The 25690-nt window shown below is 34.8% G+C and overlaps 2 protein-coding genes, 1 long non-coding RNA gene and 1 pseudogene across 5 annotated transcripts in view; all 4 read right to left on the bottom strand.

The window, feature by feature from the left end:
- Window positions 1-25690, bottom strand: part of LOC143895761 (uncharacterized) — a 134436-nt gene that overhangs the window by 33668 nt on the left and 75078 nt on the right. The gene's annotated exons all lie outside the window — the stretch shown is intronic.
- LOC143895755 (kinesin-like protein KIF19) lies at window positions 280-25585 on the bottom strand. 2 transcript variants are annotated; one of them, XM_077403089.1, is made up of 5 exons: window positions 24773-25580; window positions 3642-3713; window positions 3405-3500; window positions 1144-1347; window positions 280-783 (listed from the first exon to the last, which is right to left on the bottom strand). In XM_077403089.1, the coding sequence occupies exons 1-5, from the start codon at window positions 24896-24898 to the stop codon at window positions 745-747; spliced, it is 537 nt and encodes a 178-aa protein (XP_077259215.1). In that variant the 5' UTR covers window positions 24899-25580; the 3' UTR covers window positions 280-744. The 2 variants fall into 2 exon arrangements, with proteins under 2 accessions (XP_077259215.1, XP_077259214.1); XM_077403088.1 differs by lacking the exon at window positions 280-783 and adding an exon at window positions 844-1071 and having other exon boundaries at window positions 24773-25585.
- LOC143895754 (uncharacterized) lies at window positions 3720-6089 on the bottom strand (annotated as a pseudogene).
- Window positions 14857-17069, bottom strand: LOC143895753 (uncharacterized). 2 transcript variants are annotated; one of them, XR_013256444.1, is made up of 4 exons: window positions 17056-17069; window positions 16854-16957; window positions 16453-16779; window positions 14857-16281 (listed from the first exon to the last, which is right to left on the bottom strand). It is a non-coding gene; the product is annotated as an uncharacterized LOC143895753 (long non-coding RNA). The 2 variants fall into 2 exon arrangements; XR_013256445.1 differs by lacking the exon at window positions 17056-17069 and having other exon boundaries at window positions 16854-17033.

The following is a 25690-nucleotide window of genomic DNA, read 5'->3' as shown; positions in this document are numbered from 1 at the left end:
TTACTCCGTGAGTCTGAGTTGAGCACAACTGCCACCGGAGAACGTCCTTAAAAACTATAAGGAAGCAATGTGCAAGTTTCTACTTGCACACTTTTTTGCATTGTATTTTTTATAAAAAGTGAAGTTTGAGAAATTGAGAAAAATTTGCCTATATATAATCATATATAAATGTAACAGTAGTTAATATAACAGCTGTTACATATATCACATATGATTATATATAGGAAAATTTTTCTCATTTCCTCAAACTTTACTTTTTATAAAAAATACAATCCTAGGATAATATTTTTAATTATTTTTAGGTTCTTCTTTTTATTACTTTTTCTGTATATACAAACACAGATTATACAAGAGAAAAAAACATATATAGATATATTTTATACATAATTATATACATATATTTATATATTTTATATGAAAAATTTTTTACCGGGTCTAAAAATAATAATTTCGAAACATTTCATTGCATGGCAGCAGTAGTTCTGTAAAAACTTATCGACCATATCCCATTATACCCCATAATCCCGTTATGCCCCAGGTTCCCCTACATAGATATTTATTACATGACAAATATCTATTATTTAAACTTACAAATATATAGTGAATTTGAAAATATATAATAAAAAAGAGAATAAGTTTTAATACAACTTTTGACATAAACAATTATTTTCTATTAAAATATATGTCCACTAAAATTTCTTAATATAATATACAGGGTGACTCAGATCTGCCGCGCTACCCATGTTAGTAAGAAATTCCTGCGATCATTTTGAGACGAAAATCCTAGTAGCAAAATGCCGAGGCTATAATAGTTTTTAAATAAGAAGTGTTCAAAGTTTATTAATCAAAGTGTCCGAAATTCGCGCGCTCAGTCACGTCACAATGCACAATAGGGTGTTTTCAAGCGCATTAATTCTAGAGAAAAGAATGAATGAATTAATGCGTTTGATAGCAGATTAATAAAAAAATAAAGCAGACTTTGATATTCTTGTTACACAGATTGCTGCCATATAGATTGCTTCTGACACAGATTGTTGGCAGAAATAGAGCGGAATTTACGTTTGACAGATTCTATAAGCAGAAAACTCATAGAAACCGGGAAGAAATGATTATAAATAAAAATTATTTTTTTTATGAACTTACAGTAAATTCCATGTCGTCCGATAATTTTTTGGTCGCTAGGAAAATGTCATTTAGGGCGCGCACCATAATTCCAGGATTTGATGACGTTCCAACCATCGTATGTGTTTTTCCCGAACCAGTTGCGCCATACGAAAACACGGCCGCATTGTAACCATTGAGAACATCCTGCACTAATTTTTTTGTTGTACTTTCATAGACATCTTCCTATGGTATAATAATATATTTTGAATAAATCGATATATATATATACAAGGTGTCCCCCGGTTAAATAGCCAAACTTGAAATATGAATATGGGATCTTAAAACAAAAAAGTTTTCCCCTGGAAGTATGCTCGCAAACGCTTCGTTCAAGAAATATTTCTTCTGAAATTACAGAACTATTGTGAATACATAATTTCAAAATAATGTAGGTTTATCTTCTTTACTGCTTTGCAATAATCAACATTTACCGTAATCAAAATTTAAATAATTAGATATCCTTTTTACTAACAATAATGAAACAATAATCAAAATTAAAATATTTATCCTCTTTACTACTTAACAGTAATCAAAATTTACAGTAACCAAAATTAAAATTATGGTAAATGTCTAGATTAAGGGCTACCTCACCGATTTCAATGACCTTGCTCTATGTTGTCAAGGTCATGACCCTGAGTGACCTTCAGAAGGTTTTAGCCGTCGCTCATCGTTATTCGTTAAAAAGTTATTAACAAAAAAAGTTTCGAAAATATATAGTAGCAGTTATTTTAAGTATTGAGAGGCATAAACGACTAATATTACGTCTTTTTTTTTAAGTAAAGAAAACTTTATTTTGCGGAAAGTCGCTGCTTTACCAAAACACAACATTTAAAGCAGTAAATTGTTGATAAATTGAAGTATTTTCGTATTATATTGTACATATATACGTATTATCCGTGTATATAGTAAATAATATATTGTATTATATATACACATGTATTATATACATGTGTATAAACAGTACACATATAGGCGGGGGAGGGCCTCCTCACTGATTTTAGGACACGCCTTCAGCGTATAGATTAATGACGCGCTTTAAAAGTATTTAACTGTTTAAAGCGCGTCACTAACCTACATAGGTTAGTTGACGCGCTTTAAACAGTTAATGTTCCTACTCATGTAGTTACCTTTCAACCAATGTAAATAAAAACTTGGAATGTCATAAATAAAACTACCTTATACATAAACACGAATTCCTTGATCTTGTATAGTATGAATCTCGCTTCAACTTAGAAAGCACATACAAAGTACATACTCTCTATTCTCTACTTTAAATAACTTTCCTTTCAATATATCAACAATTCACTGCTTTAAATAATTTTCCTTCGTTCATACATATACTATTTCCACATAAATATCAATTATTTATGTCTATTAGTACTCAAAATAACTGCTATATTTTCCAAACTTTTTTTGTTAATAACTTTTTAACGAATAACGAGCGACGGCTAAAACCTTCTGAAGGTCACTCGGGGTCATGACCTTGACAACATATATCAAGGTCATTGAAATCGGTGAGGTCGCCCTTAATCTAGACATTTACCCAAAATTAAAATAATTATCCTCTTTACTGCTTTACAGTAATCAAAATTTAAGTAATAAATATCTTGTCTAAAATAATTTAACACCAATAGATTTTTTGAATGGGATGTTCTCAAGCAAAAAGTGTATGAAATGCCTATGACCCTTCAGTCATTAAACGGATGATAGTGCAACCGTACGAAGAAATAACAGACGCACAATGTCGGTCAGGCACTCGTTCTCTTACCGATAAGTGCAACGATTGTTTCCGGCCTGAAAGCAATCATTCTGAACAAAATATTTAATACTAAAATTTTAATTGCTGTAAAGCCGTAAAGAGAATAATTACTTATTTTATTTTTTATTTCTGTAAAACGGTAAAGAGGACATTTTAATTTTTATACTGTAAATTTTGATTACTGTTAAGCAGTAAAAAGGATAATTGTTTCAATTTTAATTACTGTTTAGCAATGAAGAGGATAAATCTATATTATTTCGAAATTATTTATTCCTAATTCTGTAACTTCAGAAATCAATATCTCTTGAACGAAGCGTTTGCGAGCAATGAGTATACTTCCAGAGAAAATTTTTTTTTATTTTAAGATCCTAATTTCATACTTCAAGTTTGGCTGTTTAACCCATGAGAACATCCTAAAAGATAGATATAAAGTATATAACAGAAAATATTTCTATAATTGATTTGGAATCAGTAATTAATTTACTTGGGTCGATGCTTCTCCAAAAACTATGTCGTAGAGATATTGTCGCGGCATTGTGCGTTTTTGCTTATCGCTATCCTGATCCTCCAGCATTACCATCTGCAAATTCATCAACGAAATATTATCACAAGTTACATGAATCCGACTTAAATTAAAAAATAATAACATGTAAATGTGTACTTTTGTTCAAATTTAACAAACTAAATTAGAAAGTAAATAAATTGAACATTGCAAATTTACCTTATCGTTGACAGCGTGCAAAGATCTAGTACCGCTTTCATTCGAAGCCAAGGGTCGAATACGAACAGCGACCTATAATCAAAAGACGAAAGTACACGGTAATGATGACTATTTCGAAAGACAAAAAAAGACGATTTTTCTTGTGTTTAAAAAAAATAACATAAATAATATGAATTTTTTGGAATTCCAAAAAATACGTTAATATTGCCACGAAAAGATCGTTAGTTAAAAATCTTCTATCCGTCTTTTGTTACATATTTATGTTGTTTATTAATTTACAACTAAGCGAAAACTAGAACGCAGCAACGTGATTTGCTGTTGCTGCGCGATTGTTGATTTGCTTTTTTGCTGAGCTTCTTATTCCACGAATATTACTTTATATTTATATGTATATAGAAATCGTACATAGGTTGAAATCTATAATAGATATCAAACGGACATCAAGATATTGAATTCTTTACGATAACATACTTTACTTTCGTAAAAGAAAGAAATTGTTCGCGTGTTGGATCGTTTCAGTCTTTATTTACATCATTTACCTAAAAAATAGTGTAAGTGTAATAATAATAATGTACCTAAGGAGCGCCAATGCGCGTATAATGTTGCGCTTTGAATGTACATGAACTTTGCGTTAAATGCGGATATTTGTTCCTATGCGCATTTAAGGGGTAACGCCACTCTAGAGTCCCAAAAAAAGCCAATTTTTGATAATTTTTTTCAGAAATACAATAATCATAAATAAAAATCGGTTTAATTCTATTTATTATCTATATATATTGAAGTATATATATAAAAAAAAATTTTTATTAATTATTTATTGCCAAAATGACGGCGCCAAAGACATTGCTCCAAAGTGACTTTTTGCGGAAGACGTTCAACGGGCGGAATCGAAGCTCCTATAATTTTTGAGCTGGAACAAAAATTCAAAGATTGTTGAAAAATATATAAGATTTTCTATAGAAGTACCTAGGGGAATTGCGAAATATCATTTTTTGTAAGAATGGTGCATGTTGGAAAAAAGTGCTTCATTTTTCGCTAAAAAATTTCGCACAAAATTGTTTATAAAAAAAGTTTTATTCAACTTATCGCAAAATCCCTAGGTACTTCTAAAGATAATGTTATTGTAAAGTTTCACTCGAAATTTCAAGTCAATCGGATAAAAGGTGTTCGAGTTCTGATTCCGCCCGACTTTAAAAAAGCGATTTCGAGAAAAACGCGTTTAAAGTTTCAGTTAACATTCACAGATGCAAAATGTTGATATACCTTTATTCTGCTATGCCTGGAGCGTACATTTGGCCTTCCAAATTAATATTCTCCTCCTCTGCTACTTTTCTAACTGCTTTTAAAGCCTGTCGAGCTTTTCTTGCGGCCTCAGTTAGAGATCGCTCGGAAAACTTGATACGGCGCGCGTCAACTTCGCTGCAGTAATTGTAGCAATTCGGCCCAATTGTAATGCCTAATACTTACATAATATGGATTACACTAATTAGACCGTCATTAAATTCACATACAGCAATCTCTGCTGCTGTATCCACAATAGTTTTACCGCTGGATACGGTTTTTGGAGCCATCGCCCAGACCTTACAGTTGAAAGACTCGTTGTTATTTTGAGTAAAACCACCGAGGCAGCGAGTGAGAAGGTCGTCGCTACTTAGCTCCTCGTAAATTGGCTTTATTGCATTATAAACTTCTACTGGAATAGCTGGTTTATGCTTGTACTCGGCCAATGTTTCAATGGCTCTTGCTTTTTGCCACGAGCACCATAAGTCTGCACCGGACGGACACTTATCGTGCTGCGGATTTGCGTCTGTCGATAATTTGTGGTAAAGAGTGGCCCAGATTTCATTTCTCATTTTACTCACAGAATCATGATTACGACGAATTGCAAGCCCGTAGTAAATTGACAGATCATCGATTAATTTGTTCGTTAATTTTCCTTTCCCGCCCAAGCCTTTGTTTTTTTTGTTTTTTTTTTTAATTGCGAAGTCGTGTGCCCATTCGTTTCTGCACGTGATTGATGCATTTTTTTTCACCACTGTAAAATCTTCGTACGGCCGTGATTCTAATATTCCTTTGAATGTCTTAGAATCTCCGTTTTCTATGTAGCTTGCGTATTTCACATTGTATAAATCTTCAGAGCGCTGGAACATTTCAATCACCGCGTCCACTTCCATATTGCCTGCAATTCACTATCGTGCGATTCTTTCCACAGCAAGTACTCTGGAGTATCAGATTTTTTTTTCCCAAAACTCGCAAGCTTTACAATATTTGGATTTTATAAGAATATCGAGTACTTTTTGAGTACTTTCGAATATCGAGCCATCCGATAAGTGTAACTAATCTATACAGCGACGAAAAACCACGCTTTCGCCACGTTCCATCGCCCGACACGGTTAAGCCATTTGTTTCATTATTTGCAATAGATTGTTGTTTTTCTTGTTCTGCCGCTTTAGACATACTTTGTTGACAAACAGCTTTCGTTGCTGTGGAAATCATGCGAACAAGTGTATCGTAAAAAGAATGAAAAATCGGTCTCGGGAGATCCATGAATGCACAAAATTTTTCTATGCCATTTAGACCGATGCCTAATAATCGCATAGCAAAAATAAGTTTGCGATTGATTTCATAGGCTTTATGAACAAATAGACTATTTATAACTGAAGTTTTATGACCATTGTCACAAGTAATAATTATTTTGAATCCCAAGCCACGCCTTGCATTTTTAATGAAATTCACATTTGCATGACACTTTTTGCACACAACAACGTTTGAAATTGCAGAGAACACAGCACAAAAATGTAAAATACGGTAACCGAACGAGTCATTCACGCGAATATCATATAGATCTTCAGAAAGTTTCAGTTTTTTAGCAGATGTGCTTACATTGTCTACGCCTGAGGACTCTATTTCAAATCTGTTCAAGGGTCGTTTCCGATTTTCTATTTTCGGTCTTCTATTAGATGCACAACCTCCTCTTGATCCCTTATGATCACTATACAATTTTTTGTCACTCATTATGTTAATTTTTCACAATTCGTAAAAAACAAATCAGTAAAACAACGGAATTTCAAGATAAATCTGTTATGCGAGCGGCGTTCTTGCCAACGGTTGTACTGAGACTACACTAATACATATACATATAAATGTTTACACTAATTCTGGCACCTAGTGACAAATGAAACTTAAAAGCCCTCAGTCTTGAAGGTAATTAATCCTCAAACGATACAAGCAAGCACAACCAAAATAAATAGTTCGAAATAGCGCGATGCGTTGAGTCGCCGATGACGCTCAACGCGCGCTCCAAACGCGCCGGCAGACTTATTACGAAAAAGGGATAATAGAGATTTTTCCGAGCTTTGAAACCAAGTGTACCTTATTTTTAAGACCTTAAAGCATTGTTTAAGCAAAAAATCAATTTTTTGAAAATTCTAGAGTGGTTTTACCCCTTAATGCATATTACGGAAACGCTTACCAAAAAGTGCACCTACGCTAATTGATCGAGAAGCCCAATCGGACAACTAGTGAACTCTGTAGGTACCCGAGAAAAAATGAACTTATGTAATCATATAAGATATGATTGGCTATGCATATATAATTAGATCCGAAATTTGGCGCGATATGATCTTATATGTAATCAACTATATGATCATACGTAATCAGATATGATATGATTCAATATGTAATATTATTGTATCTAATCAAATATAAATATATAATATATATATAGTTATATACAATCATATATAAAAAGAAGTCACAAAATTTTTAAATAAAATAATTACTATATTTAATTATATATAGGTTACATTGACGTTACATCAATCCAAAAGCGCACCACACTTTTATTATAAAAGAGGATTCCACGATACAACTGATACAAGTCGTGCATTTCCGTCATTTATATATTGTTCTTATATCAAAAACATTTTTATTTAGAGAATCTTTATTTTTGACATAATAAATGTCATTTATTTAAAATTCCATTTATTTAAAATTTAATTTATATAAAATTTAAAAACTTAAATAAAATGTTTCATAATGAATCTGAAGCTACTCATTTAAATATTTTATAAAACCTGTCATTTATAAATTGAATGCTCAATTTGCATTAATTACGCATTTGAATGCGCAAATTTTGAACACACAATTAATGTGGTTTTGAAGTCAATGCAATTGTACGCGCATTAAAAGCACGTTATACGCGCATTGGCGCTCCTTGGGTAATCATTAATTTGAACTTGATAATGCATCCACATATCGTAATTTAAATGTCTTATATTTTATATTATTACTTAAATTATTAATTTTAATATTATAAATTATATAAATTTAAATGTTTTATTTTATACAATTTTATGTGCTTTCGGTAATAATTTAGATTAACGAGGCTCCCTTCAATCACCTTGACCTTGATATATGTTGTCAAGATCTGTCCTAAGTCCTGAGTAACCTTTAAAAAGTTTTAACAGTCGCTCATTGTTTAATAAAAAGTAATTAACAAACATAACTGAGAAATGTAACAGTTTGTGTCAATACCAAGGGAAGTATATAATTTGATGATATGTGTGTATTATAGCCCAGGACTGCATGGTGATTTGCTTCGAAGGTTTCGATTTTCAAAACTTCGAACCTTTGAAGTTTAAGGTGTTTTCAAAGTTTCGAAAAATATGTTTGTGTGAATGGCAACATTTATATATATATAAACACTAAAATGTTTTAAATAAAAAGAATTAATTAATATAAATATATATGCTCAAAAAATGTGTAATTATTTCTAAATTAAAATTTTGAAGTATTATAACATGAATTATTACAAATTTAATGTAGAAAAATTTTAAATATATAAAAAATCGAGCGGTTCTTACTGAAACATGAAGTGAACTTTCGGAAATATTTCCCGTTCTGAAATTATCAAACAATCCATACTAATATTTGTCCTCAATATGTTATTGTTGTGTGAAGTATATCTATCATATCACTTAAAATAGGTTACTTATATTGCAATTAGTATTTATATACTAACTTATTTATATATATATATATATATATATATATATATATTTATAACAATAAAGGCTCACAAGTTTAGAAATCAAATCAAAGACAAAAGAGCATCGAGCCATAACAAGGTGTTGGTGTTCATATGTTCTAAACTTAAGTAAAGAATTAACGAATTGAAATGTACATACTGTACATATACATATATTCCAACTTAATAGACTGCGCGCCGCTTTGTCGGACTCGAAACACAGCTATCTTGGAACATTAATATCCTTCCCTACCCGGAATAAAATCTACATAATTTAATTGTTTAAAAAACGTAAAGAATTTATTGCGAAAAATATTATCTCAGCCAGGATTCGAACCTGGAACCTCCCTCATTCCGTGAAGGTCGTCGTACCAATTGTGTTTCAAGTCCAACAAATTTGCTGCGCGCAGTCTATTAAGTTAGAATCATACTATTATATAAAACCCGACTGTTTGTTTGTTTGTTTGTCTGTCTGTCCGCGAACTACTCATTCGTTAATGGACCGAATTTCAAAAAATTGTATATGAAGTAGTGGTAGAATTTTCCGGGGAGTGCCATGATGTGTATAGTTTTTTGTTACTAATTTTTTTGGAAACCGGTTCAAAAATTTTTCTCGGAAAATAATTGATCGAATCTTAAAAAATTATATATGGGGCATTCCACGCCAATTCGCAAGGGGTCAAACTTCGACCTTTTTATTTTTGATAGCCGCTCGTTTTTTAACAGGTCTTTACGAGTATTAAAACCCTGTTAAATCGTTTCTATAATAAATGTAGCGTTTCCGAAATAGAGCCTGCGCAAAATAAGGACTGCAAAATTTTCAATGAATTTTTTCGCTTATTAGACAACGTCTAAGAAAAAAATTCATTGAACATAAAATACGCTATTTAGATAGATTAGTTTAAAAAAAAAATTATCTCAAATTTTTATAATAATGATTTTAAATTAATAAAGTAAAAAACACACAAAAATTTGAATATCTCAAAAACCCCATTTTCTATTTTTTTGAAATTTATAGGGAATATTCTAGGGAGTATTAGAAGAATTTTAAGATTAGTTGGAAGTTGCGCAGAATTTTTGGAAATTTATTATAAATTTTTTTGTGAGGCAGTAGTAATATTTGACTCACAAAAGTGTAGTTAAAAACGCGTTTCAGACAATTCTGAATCGATTTAGATATACTTTTTTTACTAAAGCATGATGAAGATCTTGGCATAGCACACGACAATTGCGATGAATAGTGTGGGAAAGGCGAAAAAAATAGATTTATGAGGAAGTTTAATTCAATAAGTACATTTGATTATACTGAGCACAAAATAATAAAATTATAAATAATATGTTTTTAAACAAATGTACTTTGCTTGGGCATAAATATACTGATCAATCAATCAATCAATCAATCAATCAATCAATTAATCAATCAATCAATCAATCTCTCTCTCTCTCTCTCTCTCTCTCTCTCTCTCTCTCTCTCTCTCTCTCTCTCTCTCTGTGAGTATTACTGGTTGTCCGTAATCTTTGCTCTTATAAAACTGAATATTGCTGCTGCCGTTGGTTGCCTTTGGGCTATTTTGTTGCAGATTTAAGCAGGTCTTTTGGTTGCTTGTCACGCGCTTTATTCTTTTCCTTGGAGATTGCTACCTAATTCTGAATATTTTCGTGACAAGTATCATTGTTCGTCCTAACCTCATTCTCGGAAACATCGTGGAATTCTTGGGATCACCTGCGCAAGGCGTTCACCCCTGCTGCGCATGCGCCTGCTGTGTCTATCTGCTCTTTCTGGATCTGATTTGTGCATACTCCCTTCTCGGTGGATCTCTACTGCGCATGCTCCTGCTTCACTCTTCTCTACGCCTCTCTATCGCTTCACTCGGATTCGCGCATGTGTTTTACCTGACCTGTGCTCAAGTGTTGCCACCCTAGCTGTACTACGACTGGGGACTTGCCTAGTGATTTTCATCTGACGTGCCTGGGAATTCTTGCTTCTACCGAATAGCGTGACTGGATTACACATGCAACCAACGTGCGCTAGGTGTACAAAATTAATTGCCGGTAAATCTTATTCTTGTGCCGCGTGCTTTAAGGCATTTCATCCGGGCTGCGTCAAGCCATACATTGTTACGCGGTCCGCTAGTGACTGTTGCAAGTCTTCGCAAGCGCGATGCTGCGTCTGGCGTTGTCGTTGCCTCGCAGTCCATTGCGTGTGCGCAGGACATAACCCTGCTGAAAATGACCGATTAAATCCGATTGGTTCCGTATTAAATTTGGTGAAATTGAATCGGAATGAATGCATTTTCAATCCGGTTAATCGGATGCCCGATTGGAAGTGAATCGGTTCTAATAACAAATCAATCGGAATCGTTTTTAATTCGGCATTTCCGGATTGATCTGAATCCGTCGTTATCAGTTTCAATCGTATTAATGCACATCCATTTTAATCGGATGAATAAAGTGAGCACATGAATCGTGTTGAATCCGCATCAATCGTAAAATTTTAATACAACACCGAAATCGGATTTAATGCAATATTTCCGAATTTATCTGAATCCGACTGAATCGGTTTCAATCGTATTAATGCCAATCCATTTTAATCAGGTGAATAAAGTAACCACATGAATCGTATTGAATCCGCATCAATCGTAAATTTTTAATACAACACCGAAATCTGATTTAATGCGATATTTTCGGATTTATCTGAATCCGACTGAATCGGTTTCAATTGTATTAATCCTAATCTATTTTAATCGGGTAAATAAAATGACCACATGAATCGTATTAAATCCGCATCAATCGTGAAATTTTAATACAACACCGGAATCGGATTTAATGCGATATTTCCGGATTCATCTGAATTCTACTTAATCGGTTTTAATCGTATCTGCGCTTAATCCATTTAAATTGGGGAAAGTAGCTATGTGAATCAGATTAAATCCGCTTTAATAATTAAAATTGTATATAACACATAATTTTTACGTAATAGAGTTCTTACTACAGGATTTTCTTTTGATAAAATCATGAGTTCTATATTTGCAAAACTGTAAAATGTTTTTATTTAACCCTTCGAGAACACACAGGGTTAATTTGACCCTTTTTCTTTTTTTTGCCAGAAAACATTTTAGCCAAAAATATTAGACAAAAAAATAAAATTTTTTTTGTAAAAAACTTTTTTTTTTTCAAAAGAACACTGAGTCAATCTGACCCTACACACACACTTTGATCGTCCACCATTTTAAATTGACGAGTGCGATCAGCTTGAAAAAATTCCCAGATGTACTTGGGACATTGTTAAATCAATTGATATAAATAAAAAGTGCCGTTGGAATTATTTACATATTTTAAAAAATTTAAAAAAAAAACAAATTTTTTTAAATTCTTTTTGAATTTTTTAAAATATGTAAATAATTCCAATTACACACTTTTTATTTATATCAATTGATTTAACAATGTTGCAAGTACATCTGGGAATTTTTTCAAGCTAATCGCACTCGTCAATTTAAAATGGTGGACGATCAAAGTGTGTATGTAGGGTCAGATTGACCCAGAGTGTTCTCCGTGAATGAAAAAACAGGTGTTTTCTCAAAGGGTTAAATAAATACTGCACATTGTAATAAATTTGTAGTACAAAGAATGGAATTATAATAAAGTAGTAAATAATCCTGTTTATATATCCGGAATTCACGGATTCTATCAGTTTGAATCGGTCAGTCAATCCGTTTAAATCATTATAATTTCGTGATTTCAGGGTTTACGAAATCATAATAACAATTTAAACGATTGACTAAGACTGATTCAAACCGATAGAAAACGAGTGCAATTACATCCTTGAGTACGAATCCGTTTCAATCGTTTCCAATCGGTTTAATCGTTATATAACTAATCATGGAGTTACTGACCAGTTCACTCAAAAAGAGTGAATATTCGCTTCAATAGAGTAAATTTATTCACTCTAAGGTAAAAAGAGTAGAGTTTCACTCTGATTTTTAAAGTGAAGTCGTTAGAGTGAAGTTGTCACTCCAAACTTCACTGAACTTGAAGTGAAATCGCCTTTCCTCTTCCCGCTTCTCGCGTGTTTAGTTGTTCCTGTGTAGAAATTTGTTAGAGATGGCCTTACATAACATAAGGCCCCGATTATTTACGAATATATTTACGAACACAAAATTTTATAATGATTCAGCACTGGTTTTTGACATTCATCCGACATTAAAAAAGTCTATTATATTATATATCCAATTCAATTTATTACTCTTTTTAAACTGAATTTGTTTTTTAAGATGATTTTTGAAAAATTATATATTTGCGCTGGGGTTGTGATATATGTAGACTATATATAACGCTTACATCAAATTAAGAAGTAGTCTACCACGTAAGGCAGTTAGCTCACGATGCAGAGGTCTTGAGTTCGAATCCCACCAAGGTAAGTGTTTTTCAAGTACGAGAAAATATTTATAATCATAGACTGCATCTTAAGAAACAAATTTAGTTAAAAAATAGTAATAAAATTTTAAAATTAAATAATTTTTTTTTATTATAACGAATTAAACCGATAAGAACCGATTGAAATTACATCTTTGAATACCAATCCGTTCCAATCGTTTTCAATCAGTGTAATTGTTATAAAATCATAACAATTCAAATCGATAGAATCCGATTAAAATTACATCCTTGAATACCAATCCGTTTCAATCGTTTTCAGTCGGTGTAATCGTTATAAATCCGTGATTTCCGGATCAAGAATCCAGATTCATGCGGATTCAAAATTTTTAATCGGATTCAATCGGTCATTTTTAGCAGGGAAGGCATGAGTCCACTGACTCTCTTTTGCGCGGGCTGATCGAGCAGATCAAGAGTACGGATGCGAAAATCTCTGCATTTATTGATAGTCAACAGCGTACCAATGAAGAAATTAGCGTCAAGCTAAGTCTTTTAGATCGTCTTAACGATACTGTTTCTCAGAACAGTCAACGCATTATTAAACTGGAGCAAGAAAATGCTAAACTAGTTCGCGAGGTCCGAGACTTGAGGTCTGCTCGGTCGACTCAGGTGACTCAGAGCGGTAGCGAGTTGATCGTATCAGGTTTGCCTTCTACTTTGTCTGCAACTCCATCTAAGATTGCAAAAAATGTTTTTGCGGCATTGGATGTTCCTAACCTCTCCTACCATATCGTTAACACCAGATTGGTTAAGAGGGAACCGTCTTTTACTGTGCCCACGGTATCTTCACCTTCGAGCTCCGTCATTATCTCCTTGGCTTCGAGCGTTGTGCGCGATGCGGTATTGTCGAGTAAGCGTTCAAAAGGTGCGATCAGACAGAGCGATGTGTGTGGTGGCAGCTCACATCGTAACGTATATGTAAATGAGCTGTTGCCAAAAAGCACTTTTAATTTGATGCAACAGGTGAAGTGCATTGCGAAGGACAAGTCATACAAGTATGTCTGGGTTAGGGACGGCCAGATACATGTTAGGCGTACAGATGGTGAGCCGGTGATTAATATTAACTCGGACACTGATCTTGCTAAGCTCGTCTGACTTGTCCAACCTGCGTGCCCCTTGTCTTCCATAGGTCGGCATAATTCAATACGCAATTTTACGTCGTTTTGAATAGCTCAGTTTAATGCGAATTCTCTTCGGGGACATATAGACTTCATCAGGCTGCATTTCAGCACTAGTCTTTACCACATCCTTTCTGTTTCCGAAACGTGGCTCAATGCGAGTGTATCAGATGAGCTGGTGGCTCTAGATGATTATTTTTTAATACGTCATGACAGAGTGGGACGAATGGGCGGAGGGGTGGCGTGCTATATACATAAATTGCTCAAAGTCAAAATATTAGCTACCTCCAGTAATCTTTGTGATAATGCGCTTGAATATCTTCTTATTGAATTACGTTTGCCAAATGATGAATCTGTACTATTTGCGTCCATTTATAGAAGACCTAGAGGTCTCCTCCTGCATGACTTCGTTGAGTCACTAAATAGATACTCGCATCTGTATAAAAATATAATTATTGGAGGGGACTTAAACTGCGATCTATCATCGACCAATTTTGAGGCGAATTACCTGCGTGAGCTTGTATCTATAGCTTATCGTTACACATAGTCAGATCCGAACCGACTCATCATACAGCGACCTCAGACTCATGGTTAGACGTTTTGGTCGTAGATGAGCTTGATAAGGTTTCATCATTTACCAAGTCTCAGAGTCCCTTCATTGCCGGCCACGATCTCTTAGAGTTGTCTGTCACTTATAGCTAATCCTAATTCTGACCGCTTTATTTCTCGGCGAAACTACAAACGTATCGATTGTTCTCGGTTCGTTGAACATCTTGAATCTATTGCTGGCGACGTGCGGGCCGAGATTGATGCATTGTCTGACATCGCTGATGTTGACGGATTCTGCGGGGTGCTGTCTCGGAATTTGTTGGCGGCACTAGACACATTCGCTCCCACACGTGTGTTTGTTATCAATAAGCCCCCGGTTCAATGGCTTACGGCGGATTTGGTTGCTCGATTACACACTCGCAATCAGCTATATAAACGCGCTAAACGCTCTAAATGTCTTTTAAGCTATGCTACTTACAGACTTTTCCGTAATCAGCTAAATTCTGACATCAAGCGGGCTAAGAGCGAATTTCATTACAATTCTCTTGCTAAGATTACGAATTCAGCAAAACTGTGGAGAGAACTGGCTCGACTTGGACTTGTCAAGTCGTCTCTTACTTCTCCTCTACACTTTTTCACACCGGATCAGCTCAACCTATACTATGCTTCGGTTTCCAATGCTCATTCTCCATGCTTATATTCTGACTTCATCGCTGCTATTGCTTCAGTTAATCGTCCATCTTATCCAGAGTTCATTTTCTCCTCTATCTCACCTCGATCTGTTTCTAAGCTTATTACTGCTGAATCTATTCACTCTTATGCCTCTGGTTCCGATGGCATTCCGCTTTATGTTCTGCGTATCTCATGGCCCGTTATCTCGACATGCATCACTTCTTTGTTTAATCGATCGCTAGATGCATCTCTGTTTCCGTCTGAGTGGAAGAGAGCATATATTCGCCCACTCTCTAAAATTCGTACACCGCTATCCCCGTCGGATACAAGACCAATAGCGAATTTGCCGGAACTGTCTAAACTATTAGAGAGGATAGTTGCTTCACAGATTGTTGACTATCTAAATAAACATGACATCTTAAATCCAAGACAGTCTGCATATCGCCCGGGGTATAACACGCAGTCAGCACTTCTATGTATCCGCAATGATATAAAACAGGGGATTGATGAAGGGCTTATCACTATTATGATACTTTTTGATTTTAGCAAAGCATTCGACACCGTTCCCCATTTACTATTGCTTATCAAACTTAAAGAGATCGGATAAACTGGATTTTCTCTTATCTAACTGGCCGTTCTCAGGCGGTCATAGACGACGCTGGCAATCTTTCCGACTGGATACTCACTTCTTCTGGTGTCCCTCAGGGTTCGGTGCTTGGTCCTCTGCTGTTTTCTTTGTATATTAACGATATATATAAAATTTTACGTTATGTGTTTCATATGATTTTCGCTGATGATATTCAGATTTATCGTTTGTGTTCACCTGCTAATATTCTTCAGGCTCTAGAATTAATCACTAAGGATGCTAATGCTATTTTTGATTATGCTAATATGTACGGACTTAAGCTAAATCCTGCCAAATCTAAGGTCATCATATTTGGCAGTCAAGCATATGTGAATGACATTGATCTTGGCAGTATACCACCTATCGTTGTAAACAATACGCTTTTACCATTTGTGAGTGAGGTACGGAATTTGGGTGTCATCTTCATGTCCAACTTATCCTGGACGAAGCATATCTCGTTGGTTTTGCAGAAGGTCCATCATGCACTATACAATTTGAAATGTAACAAAAACTCTCTTTCCACCAATCTCAGGATTAAGCTCGTTACAACCTTGATTTTGCCGCATATCGATTACTGTTGCCTTGTATACCATGGTTTGACCAAGGAACTAAATACCAAGTTACAGAGACTTGTCAATTGTTGTATTCGGTTTATCTATGACCTTAAGTGTGATGAACATATCACCCCATATAGACGTAGGTTGAAGTGGCTTTCTGTTGAAAACAGACGATACTACTTTCTTGGATGCCAGATTTATCGTATCCTGCATATGAGCTCACCATCTTACCTGCGTGAACTTTTTACCTCCCCTGATCCTACTCTAAGGAAGTCTGACCGGCTCGCTTCATCATCTACTCTAACTTTCCACATTCCTGCTCATAGAACCGTCACCTACAGAAATTCTTTTCAGCTTTCTTCCATTTACTTCTGGCATTCTCTTCCTAACTCAGTTACATCAGCTGCGTCTCTCACATCATTTAAGAGCTTACTTCGCATGTTTTTGCTTTCAACTGAATCGGAGTGACGTGTCTTTGTTCTTTCCTTCTTTGGTTTTTGCGTACTTCCTATTTTTGTATTTCTTTGGTATTCTTTTTCTTCTAGTATTCTTGTTTACGTTGCGTTATTCTGTTAGATTTAAGTTGCGCTAGTTTTTAGTTGCGTTAGTAGTAAGTTAGTTTTAGTATAATGTACATATTTTTATTTTAAGTTGCGCGCTTACTTAATTTGCGCTGTTATTTTTGATTATGTCTCACTTATTATGCTTTGTGAACTCACATGTGCTAGAGAGAGCATGTATAATTTTGTTATTTGTATTATTCTGTATTTGCCTTTTAGCCTATGCTTGGGCATAAATAAATCATATCATATCATATATCATATCTTTCTCTCTCTCTCTCTCTCTCTCTCTCTCTCTCTCTCTCTCTCTCTTGCCCCAGTCAAACTCCCCGCCTGGCAGTGTCCTCGAATTGGATCACGCGGGAGTATTAACGACGATCGGCCGCGAGGCCTCACGCCACTCTGACACGCTTGGCTCTAGAACACCGTGACCGCCGAGGCACGAAGCCCTCGGGGCACGCGCTCCGCCTAACCGAGTAAGTAAGGAAACGATGAAAGTAGTGGTATTTCACCGGCGATGTTGCCATCTCCCACTTATGCTACACCTCTCATGTCTCCTTACAGTGCCAGACTAGAGTCAAGCTTAACAGGGTCTTCTTTCCCCGCGAATTTTTTCAAGCTCGTTCCCTTGGCAGTGGTTTCGCTAGATAGTAGATAGGGACAGTGGGAATCTCGTTTGTTTTTTCTGCTATAACGTCTGACATGATCCATAAACTGGTTTCTGCGGGACCTCTTCATTCATACGCATCAGGTGTGGATGACTTACCTCTTTACATTCTGCGTATAGCTTGGCCTGCGATTTCATCGTCTAACTGTGCTACTTAACCGCTCACTAGAAACCTCTTCTTTTCCATCTCATTGTCAGTGGAAGCGGGCGCTTATCCGTCCTCTCTCAAAGATTCGGATTTCTTTATCCCCATCGGATACGCGACCGATAGTTAATCTGCCTGAACTGTCGAAAATACTCGAAAAGATCGTTGCTTCGCAGATCACAGATTATTTAAATGAATATAATCTTATTAATCCTAGACAGTCTGCGTATCGCCCGAGTCATAACACCCAGTCTGCTCTTCTGCGAGTGTGCGATGAGATCAGGAGGGCGATTGACAATGGATTCATATTGATTATGATTCTTTTTTATTTTAGTAAAGCGTTTGACACAGTTCCGTATCTTCGACTTCTTATTAAACTTAAAGAGTTAGGATTTTTTGACCCTGTCCTTATATGGATTTATTCATATTTAAAAGGCCGTTCTCAGGCGGTGGTTATTGATGCGGAGGGTCTCTCGTCTTGGCTTTTTACGTTGTGTGGAGTGCCGCAGGGCTCTGTTTTGGGACCGCTTTTGTTTTTCTTGTTCATAAATGATATTGGCAGAGTATTGTTATATTCTGAGCATATGATATTCGCAGATGATGTACAGATGTATCGAGCGTGTCCACCTTCTGATATTCTTCACAATCTCAATTTGATTTCTAAGGATGCAAACGCTATCTTTGATTATGCCTCAGTAAATGGTTTGAAATTAAATCCTGCTAAATCCAAGGTAATTATATTCGGCAGCAATAGAAACACCAACAATATTGATCTCAACCTTTTACCACCTATCATAGTTAACAACGTACCTTTACCATTTGTTAGTGAGGTGAGGAATTTGGGAGTCGTTTTTGAGTCAAATCTCTCTTGGAGGAAGCACATTTCGCTTGTCTCGCAAAAGGTTCACTGAGCGCTATATAAGCTTAAGTTTAACAAAAACTCTCTCTCCACTGAGCTTAGAATTAAGTTAGTGATGACTTTGGTTCTACCTCATTTGGATTATTGCTGCCTCGTTTATCATGGCCTAAATGAGGAACTGAACACCAAACTGCAGAGACTCGTGAATTGTTGCATCAGATTTATTTACAACTTACGACGAGATGAGCATGTTACTTCGTACAGACGTCGCCTGGGATGGCTTTCAGTCAAAAACAGACGTCTTTACTTTCTTGAATGTCAGATGTACCGCATACTGTATATGCTCTCACCTGTGTATTTAAGGGAGTTCTATTTACACCTCTCGACTCATCGCTTAGGAGATCCGAACGATTAGCCACTTCTTCAAATCACATTTTTCATATTTCTATGCTCATACAACAGTTACATAAAACTCCTTCCAGCTTTCGTCTATTTATTTCTGGCATTCTCTTCCTGGTAATATTATTTCGGCATCGTCTTTTGCATTCTTTAAGTGTCTTCTTCGCGCGTATTTATTTTTGTCTGAATCAGAGTGACTGGTGTGCAATATTGTTTCCGTTAATTTTAAGTAATGTTTTATAATTTTAGTTTTAAGTAACATTAAGTTTAAGTAGTACTTATGATGCAATTTTTAAACTCTTCTTTTCCAGTTAATATTAAGTTGCATGTCTTTTGCTGTATTGTATCTTTGCCCTATAACTAATGTTTGGGCATATTAAACAATCAATCAATCAATCAATCAATCTCTCTCTCTTTCTCTCTCTCTCTCTCTTTTTCTCTCTCTCTCTCTCTTTTTCTCCCTCCCTTTCTCCCTCCCTCCTTCTCTCCCTCCCTTCCTCCCTCCCTCCCTCCCTGGAGTAATTGTTGGGCCATCTGAGCATTAGCTTCTCTCATATGAATAAGAGGACGGTATCTATTTATAATCGCTCCAGCTATTCTGTAAAAGTCGCCTACATGTGGAACATGCTGAATTTGCATTGTTTGCTGAAAGAATTTGAATATGGATTTAATATGTCCATTCCTCGCTTCTACTAACCACCTTAACTTGGTAACTAAACGTGACTCGTTAGCATCTTCCGTTCCGAGTTGACGATTACCATGTTCGAGGAGCGCCGGCATTTTCCATACAATACCTAACCGTTGAAGTAGTTCAGTATAGAATCCCTGTATCCCCTATCAACTATAACAATATCATTTTCTTGTAACCATCTTCTCATTCTTTCTGCATCGGTTTCAAATTAATTTCGTAAGATAGCAGCATCGTTATTACGGGCATCAGAAAAATATGGTCCTTGGATGTCAAGTATATACCCGTCAGGGGCGACTATAAGGACAGGTTTAACTAAATGACGGCCCTTGTGAACGCAGTATGATTGCCGAAGTGCTCTAAAATTACTACTTTTCATGATAAAGGAGTAAGTACCATCAATAATAAGAATAACACAAGGAATATTTGGTTCTGGATTAAATAGTTTATTAGCGAATTCTGTCACATGTCTTTCGATGTAATTTTCCCTTGTAATTGCGTCTAATCTAATATTACTGGGCACAAAACGCCTCATCAATGACTTCCTGACGGTAGCAACAGCCCTGCTTGCAGCTGGTTTGTCTGAGTACTGGAAAATACTTGCTAGGAATTTATCAGATAGCCCCTGACGCATTTTACACAAAAACGCTAGCAAGTTTTCTTACTTAGGGATCTATAGCCACCTTCACGACGAAGTACCCTGTCACAAAACGTAAATAACTCTCGAAACTGTTCTTTTGTCACAGGACAAAAACATTTAAACTTTTCATCAGCTGTACTACTCTCATCTTCGATTCTCGTTATACTAATCGCCACCTCACGCAGACTTTGCAAGAATACTTGGAGTTCAGGTCCTCTTATAACATATGGTCTATTCGCAAAACGTAATCCAAGCAATAAATGAGATAACAGTACACCCTTATCATTCAAATGATGTCTACATGACTTGACGTTTTCAGGAATAAAAATATTTCTTTGGATAAAAACATAAGCTTTACATTTGACTGATAATCTGTGTACATCAATATCGGCATTACACAAATGTGAGACAGGTACTATTTCTAGTCTGCGTTAAAACATTCAACCTCATACAAGAAGGATCTTGTTCGATTGCTGCGATTTCAGCAGTAATTGACTGATTACAATTAATGCATATTCTCGTAAGATGCGTCACCTCTAAAGGTTGTCTGTCAAAATTATCTCGTCTTTGAATAGCTATTCCTTGTTTTGCAGCATTTGCATCTCCATCATCTCCATCAATGCAAGCCATTGTTCTAGGAGGAAATCGCCCGTCACATACATAACTTAATCGTAAGGCCATGTTATAGGGGAACCGTTAAAGATATTATATATAAAGATTAGAGAGAAAAAGTTAATTAAAATATTAACTTTGAATACGTTATAAAATAATTTGTTGGATAAGCACCACGAAAAGGAAAATAAAATGAACTTTACATGTTCAAACTATCATGAAGTTTTCAAATGTAAATATATTTTCCTACATTTTATATGATTTTCTTCATAAAATGTAGGAAAATATATTTACATTAAAAATTCTACATATATGCAATGTTAATACTAAATATCAAGAATAATTAAATACTTGAAAACAGAATAGCAAGAAGAATGCAATAAAACAATGAAAAAGTCTAATGAAATCAATATAGATAATATAGAATTTTTTGTCTTATTGAATAATCAATCATTGCTTTTTCACATGAATAAATCTGAGCAAAGTAATGTTTAATCCATTTGCTTAAAAAATATTATACTTTTAACTGCAATATTATTATTATTAATAAGATAACTGTAATCGAAATAATAGTCGAGCAAGAGTATTTTCTCGCTTCCGTAATGCCGCAAAACATCAGCTTTGGATCGCATATCGATCTACAAATGAGGACGAAAACGATCAAGAAAATGAAGATCCTATACAAAGCTATTATTGCACGTGCAAATCCGGTGCTCGCACTGTCGGTACCTGTGCACACATTGCCTCTATCATCTGGTTTATGGATTATACACGACATCAACCTAATATTCATTATCTTTCAAACCAGATAATCGAATCCATTCGTGATTCAGCGAACCGACCGCAGCCACGTAACATCAACGAGCGACCCTAATTATAGACATTGACCGGTCCTTTTCAGGGCCAAAAGATGTACAAAATCCGATCGCGCAACCTCCGCGCGGTGTACATTGGGTGATGCTAATGCCGACGGTACACTGATCATAAGAATACACACATATATACACACACACCTACATTCACATGCACATACACAGCATACCCTCCACACACACACACACACACAACACACGCACGCACGCACGCACGCACGCGCAAGCGCGCACACGCACACGCGCACGCACACGCACACGCACACGCACACGCACACGCACACGCACACGCACACGCGCGCACATACACACACACACACACGTGATACACATAGAGGTGTGACCCTAAAGAATTATTGCCGTGGATACTTTAGAATAGAATATCCCCAATATCCTCATTTTTACCATGTTGAACATCTGATAACTCGAAAAGATGGTTTTTGGACTTGGTGCCCATTAACACTTTTGAGATTATGAAGTACAACATACTACAAATATGACCAGCAAATTTAATATAACCATTCAAAATATAATTTAATTGCATAAAAAGTTTTGAGAAGTTTTTGAAGCCACGCTGATTCCGTTTTTAAAATCGAAATTTGTTAATGGTTAAAATGACGGATTTAATATGACAGCCAAAAAATTTAAAATATCGCTTGGTTTAAATAAAATTAATTTATAAAAATTTTTATAAATTTTTCTGCCATTTTTAATTTTGAAGTTTTGACCTCAGATGTAGATTCAGCAACTCAAAAACCTCCAGAAAACAATTTTCTTATAATTTTATTAACTTTTTTATCAAAGGAATTTTTGGCCCACAAGCATATTTTTCGCCTAATAGCCAAGGTCTTAATTCTTGAGTAAAACGCGCTTTTTTTATCAGGCAGTGGTTTTTTATAGTTTCTGAGATATTTGAAGTTGAAGATATATGTGACTAAGAGTAAAGATTGTAGAAACATTTTATATAAAATATTATCTTCTTGTAGTATATATCTTTATCTACTATATGCTCAAAAACAGTAAAAGGTAAAATATGTTTATACCTTTTTGTTACATTTCCAAATATATTATTCGACTAATATTCAATTCATGCGAACATATGTATATGTAGGTAGGAGAAGAATACAAATGTATAATATATGTATATTTTTTTCTAAAATAATATTTCTAAAGTACATATTTCTGAATAAAATTTCATGAAACTTTAACATTTTGACAACGTCAATGAAAAGTATTTATTGCATATTAGCATAACTGTCAAAAGGTTTAAAAGTTTTTTTCTTGAAAGCAGAGTCTAAAACTGTAGGTATTATATAACATATAAAAATTTTATTTCGTGTTTAAACAATAACGCTTTTTAGTTTTTATATGTGCGATTCCGTATTGATGAAAAGATTGTTACGTATCGTTGATTGCAATTTCATTTATTTAATCACAGACATATACGTACAATCGATACAAATTAGTAAAATTAGCATATTATATATTAAACGCGTTAAATATATAAGAGAAAAATTTTCAAAAGTTTATAATTATAAGTTTATTACAATATGATAATAGATAAGTCTATAACAATATGATAAGAGATAAAAATATTTTTTAAATGTTTTTCCTTAATGTAAAAAATTATTTATTATTGCTCGATAATAACCAAATCTAAAATTTTCAAGTTAATTTAGGCAATAAGAACTGAACGTGGTCTTCAATCGCTAAAATTTATTATACAAAGTTAATTACTGTGTCAAAATTACATCACGATTAATATGTCAAATTACATCACGTACGTTTCGACCCTTTTTGGGGTCATCCTCAGCGCACTGTCTAAACCGTAAATTACATATACCTGTATCTAACGAGATCTTTTTATTCCGCAAACTTCTTGTCGAAACCGTTACTCCTAACAAATCTAAAATATCTCACAATCCTTTTACGATCAAGGAGATTGTGATTAATTAATATTTGGATGAAGATAATATTCTGATTAAAAAATCACAGTTAATTAACAAAAATTGCATAATCAAAAATAAATACTTCGAAATAAACGACGTGATTGAATCAAAACGATTTCTTTATAATTGCAAAATTGAGGCCGTCGTAGTAAAATTTCAGAAAGTTGTTTATTTGAATATTTTAGAATATCTTCAAAGAAACATACAGGATTCACATAAAGAGCTACAAGCTAGTTTCCTTGGGAAACGTCTGTAACACATTTTGTAGGATTTACTAATTTTACATTAAATATATGCGCTATCTATCAAAAATCTTTAATCTCCCCTTTAATCCTCGTTACTCGCGTGTATTTGATCGCGTGTATTTGACACTTTAACATTATATTTCAATTTTCATTGTTCCCTTTGATATGATTTACGATTAAATAGAATTGATATAATATTTTATATATTTTCAATAATATAACTACAGATAAAGCGCAAAAGTTTTCCCCTAATTGTGAAACAATTTGTGCAGCATTCAATTAATAGAAAAAGTTTTACTCTGTTTTAGTATAGATTTCTAAAGCTGGTATATAATTTACACCTCACGTGAATAACGTAAAATTTAAGGAAATTAGGTTGGTTATTTTTTTCTTTAAATAAACTCGTAAAGAGATTTCATATAGTTCAGTCGTGTCGTTTCTTATTTTATTAAACAGGCAGTTACTTTCGAGTTGCAATCAATTTGATCAATTTCAAATGAGTCACAATATGTACCATAAGCTTCTCCTCCAGCGTTCCTTCATTTCTGCGATCTTTAAAGTTGTTTTGGCCGTTGCTACTGCCACTACTACTGATGCTGCTGCTACTACTGATGCCGCTGTTGTATTGTGTCATCTTCATGTTGCGGTATTACACGTGTCGTCGTTAAAACGCAATGCAATCAAGATCAATTGGCGTGACCCGTTAGACGATGTTAACGAGACGTCCGACAATACCGCATCTATATAAAATTTACACTTGCACAGGTCTCGTTACCGTTTGATTCACCACATCGATTTTCGTCGTAACATTTCCTTGGGCAGACGTGTCCGCGGATAATTATTTCCTCACGAAATATCGTCTGTAACTTGCGAACTCCAATTTGCGAATGCGAATAATCATAAAATCTTACAAAAATCGATGGTAATAAAAAAAGGGAAAAACGGAAGAAGCTTCGTGAAAAATCGTCAAAACAAAGCGCGATAGAAGGAAGAAGGTAAAAGAAGATATATATTTTTAGGAGAGATAACACTATCCCCTGCGATCTCGATAATTAAATTAATTGATATACAAAACGTTTGCGTGCACGCATCGGCTACAGATAATTGAACGCGTATCGTATAAACGCGCTACGCAAATTCAAATTGAACGCGCTCGAAAAGTAATCGAGGTGTATGTTATCAGGGCACAGTCAGGCGACCGACTGAAAAGCACCTGTCCACCTGCACATGTAAAAGCCGCTACGAGCTTACGCTACACGCGCGAGGAATACGCGCAATATACTCCCGTATACCGCGATGTTCGACCGGACAATCTGTATTAATGACGCGGTTAAACTGTTGCTGCTTTTACGCTGCTATATTACAGAAAACATAATCGTTGAAGTAAGAGAAAAAAGTCCATTTGCGTTCGATTTATTTATTTCTCCTTCCA

The sequence above is a fragment of the Temnothorax americanus genome, unplaced genomic scaffold (assembly GCF_048541705.1).
Source record: "Temnothorax americanus isolate GAGA-0224 unplaced genomic scaffold, ASM4854170v1 Scaffold169, whole genome shotgun sequence".
In the NCBI taxonomy this organism is placed as follows: Eukaryota; Metazoa; Arthropoda; class Insecta; order Hymenoptera; family Formicidae; genus Temnothorax; species Temnothorax americanus.
The sequence above is the reverse complement of the archived record's forward strand: the minus strand, read 5'-3'. Positions and strand labels throughout refer to the sequence as shown.